Here is a 3,025-nt window from a genome sequence, read left to right on the forward strand (position 1 = left end):
TATTTTATGTATGTATTTGCATAACTATTTTGAAATAGTGATGCAAATAAGCTTTTAAAAAACAAATCATCCGGAAATTTTTTTATTATGTCAATTTATTAATAACACTAGCTTTAACTAGCATTTTTTTATATATTTCCTAATTGGTGCTGTTGTTAAATAAATGCATGGATATAGATTAACAATGTTGGACAAACTCTCTCTCTCAAAAAAAAAAAAAAAAAAAAAAGGTTGGACAAACAAAACAAAACCGACCTTGGAGTATACGGCCCAAGATTTCTCATTTATCATGGCCACAAATTTTGAATCAGCTTATCACTTGAGCCAACTTGCCCATCATCTATTGAAAGCTTCGTCAGCAGGAAGCATTGTCTTTGTGTCTTCAGTTTGTGGGGTCTTGGAGATAGGATCTAGAAGTTTCTCAGTCTTTCTCTCTAGCATTCTCTCTAGCTTTCAAGCTTTCCTCTCTAGGTTTACAAATCTTACAGAATGGCTCAGCCCGATAACAGTAGATGGTCTCTTCAAGGCATGACCGCTCTTGTTACCGGTGGAAGCAAGGGAATAGGGTCCCTACTTTCTTTCCCTTTTGTGTTCCCTTTGTTGCTATTGTTTTTAACTAGAAAGCTTCATCAATAACTTATTGTTACTACTTTTTCTTGCTAATATTTTCAATCATAATTACTTTCATGCTAGTAGCTCTCCTTTATGTATGATAGTATGATATGCATCGTCAGTTCAATTATATTAAGTGACTCACCTCATAATACTATATTCATTCAAAAGAAGCTTTTAAGCAATGTTCTCAACGCGTTGATTCGCTAAAAAAATTGATCCCCTTTTATTATTTTGTGATTAGGCATGCTATTGTGGAGGAACTAGCAGGTTTTGGAGCAACTGTGCATACATGCTCTCGAAACGAAGTCGACCTTAATGAGTGTTTAAGTGAATGGAGAAAGAAAGGTCTCCAAGTCACTGGTTCAGTGTGCGATGTATCCTCTAGAGCTGAAAGAGAGAATCTAATTAGCACTGCCTCTAATCTCTTTAATGGGAAACTGAACATCCTTGTAAGTCACCCCTCGGTTATGCTTATTTTTTGGTTAATCCCTCCCTTTTGATTAAGGTTGTAATTTAGCCCATATTTTTATGTATGTATTTGCATAACTATTTTGAAATAGTGATGCAAATAAGCTTTTAAAAAACAAATCATCCAGAAATTTATTTATTATGTCAATTTATTAATAACACTAGCTTTTACTAGCATTTTTTATATATTTCCTAATTGGTGCTGTTGTTCAATAATTGCATGGATATAGATTAACAATGTTGGGACAAACAAAACAAAATCGACCTTGGAGTATACGGCCCAAGATTTCTCATTTATCATGGCCACAAATTTTGAATCAGCTTATCACTTGAGCCAACTTGCCCATCCTCTATTGAAAGCTACGTCAGCAGGAAGCATTGTCTTTGTGTCTTCAGTTTGTGGGGTCGTATCAATCAGTACTGGCTCCATATATGGAGCAAGTAAAGGTAACCTAGGCTTGTCTCATCATTTTTTGGATTATATTATTACTACTATTACTACTCTGAGCTACAATATTGAAGGTCATTATAAGTATGCAGGGGCAATGAATCAGCTGACAAAAAATTTGGCATGCGAGTGGGCAAAAGATAATATAAGGACCAATTGTGTTGCACCTTGGTACATCAAGACCCCTTTAAGCCAACCTGTAATGACCTTTTCATCACACCCGTGTGCTTTTTTTTTTTCTTTTTTTTCTTTTTAACTGTAAAATTTTAACCTATCAATGTATCGAAATTAATTACTAGCTTATTAAATTATGTCATAATTATTATTTTCCTTTTTATTGTAGTATTTGGATGATAAAAACTTTTTCAATGCTGTTATCTCTCAAACACCTATGGAACGCGTTGGAGAGCCCAAAGAGGTGTCTTCCTTGGTAGCATTTCTATGCCTACCAGCGGCCTCGTACATAACCGGGCAGACTATATGCGTTGATGGAGGTATGACGGTGAATGGCTTCTTGTTCCCATAAGCATATATGGTTCAGAATTAGCGCAAACAAATGCCAGTTTCCATACTTTGTAGTATTGCATAATAAGGCAATTTCAGTTTGATCTCTTTTGCGTGTCCCTAATTGTTTTTGTTACATTATGATGTATGCATGTAATCACCAATAAACTATTATACTATTGCGTGCATAGATATGAGTCTTTTGGCAAGTGAAATTGATTTATTTCATGTTTTTGTTAATGTTGAAGGGTGGTTATTTTTGTGATCATAACATGTAGCACCCTGTTACTGGTTGGACCATTCAATTTGGGTTTGGGAGAGGGAACTTAGGTTGCGTTTTGGATTTGAGAAAAACTTTGCTTTTTTTTTTTTTTTTTTTTGCTTTTTTTTTTGGCTCTTAAAGTGGGTCTCATTTCATTGTTAAGTGGGTTATATTGCTTCAAAAGTCAGTTTTTAACTTTTTTCTACATACTTTCATCAAAATAAGCGGTTTTCAGTTTTAGCAAAATAAGTGATTTCCAAACGGACTCTTAATCTTAAATTTCTTCTTGTCAAGTGCTTCAATTAGGTTACCATTTTGTTCTCTAATAAAACTATGGTTGGTATTAGTGAATGATAATCATGGTTAAGCAATGTAGGGAAAGTAACATGAAAAACCATTGGTTTTTACTTTTTAGTTTTTACACTAAAAGCTAAAAGATTACTATTGGCTCTGAGATGGGTATTTGAAGAACAAATCCAATCTTGGGAATTCGAATTTGTCTGGCCCATTTTTCACCTAGCGGATGGCCTCAACTTGGCCTTGAGCATTCGTGTAATTCTAATTTCAAGCTTTACTTTTGAATGGCCGAAACCCATTTCTTTTAACCTAAGTGAACCTAAGTTTTTCGGACCCGAATAAGTGAAGTTTATTTTTCTAGGCTTGTTGTGATAAGCTATATATATATATATATATTTTTTTTTTTTTTTATATAAGCCTCAAACTGTGTA

General features: G+C 34.1%; 1 protein-coding gene across 1 annotated transcript; it reads left to right on the top strand.

Annotated features, from left to right (window-relative positions):
* Window positions 1-369: 369 nt before the first annotated feature.
* On the top strand, window positions 370-2,263 carry LOC112025143 (tropinone reductase homolog At5g06060). Its single transcript, XM_024057806.2, has 5 exons — window positions 370-566; window positions 857-1,064; window positions 1,314-1,530; window positions 1,624-1,730; window positions 1,875-2,263. Exons 1-5 carry the CDS (start codon window positions 490-492, stop codon window positions 2,055-2,057), a joined length of 792 nt encoding a protein of 263 aa, XP_023913574.1. The 5' UTR covers window positions 370-489; the 3' UTR covers window positions 2,058-2,263.
* Window positions 2,264-3,025: the final 762 nt, after the last annotated feature.

This window comes from Quercus suber, unplaced genomic scaffold (assembly GCF_002906115.3).
Source record: "Quercus suber isolate HL8 unplaced genomic scaffold, Cork oak 2.0 scaffold_28, whole genome shotgun sequence".
In the NCBI taxonomy this organism is placed as follows: Eukaryota; Viridiplantae; Streptophyta; class Magnoliopsida; order Fagales; family Fagaceae; genus Quercus; species Quercus suber.

Excerpts from the sequence above, each read along its gene's own strand:
- LOC112025143 (XM_024057806.2), top strand. The coding sequence starts at position 490 with ATGGCTCAGCCCGATAACAGTAGATGGTCTCTTCAAGGCATGACCGCT. Across the intron at positions 567-856 it reads GGTGGAAGCAAGGGAATAGG|GCATGCTATTGTGGAGGAAC; the intron begins GTCCCTACTTTC and ends TTTTGTGATTAG. Across the intron at positions 1,065-1,313 it reads ATGGGAAACTGAACATCCTT|ATTAACAATGTTGGGACAAA; the intron begins GTAAGTCACCCC and ends GCATGGATATAG.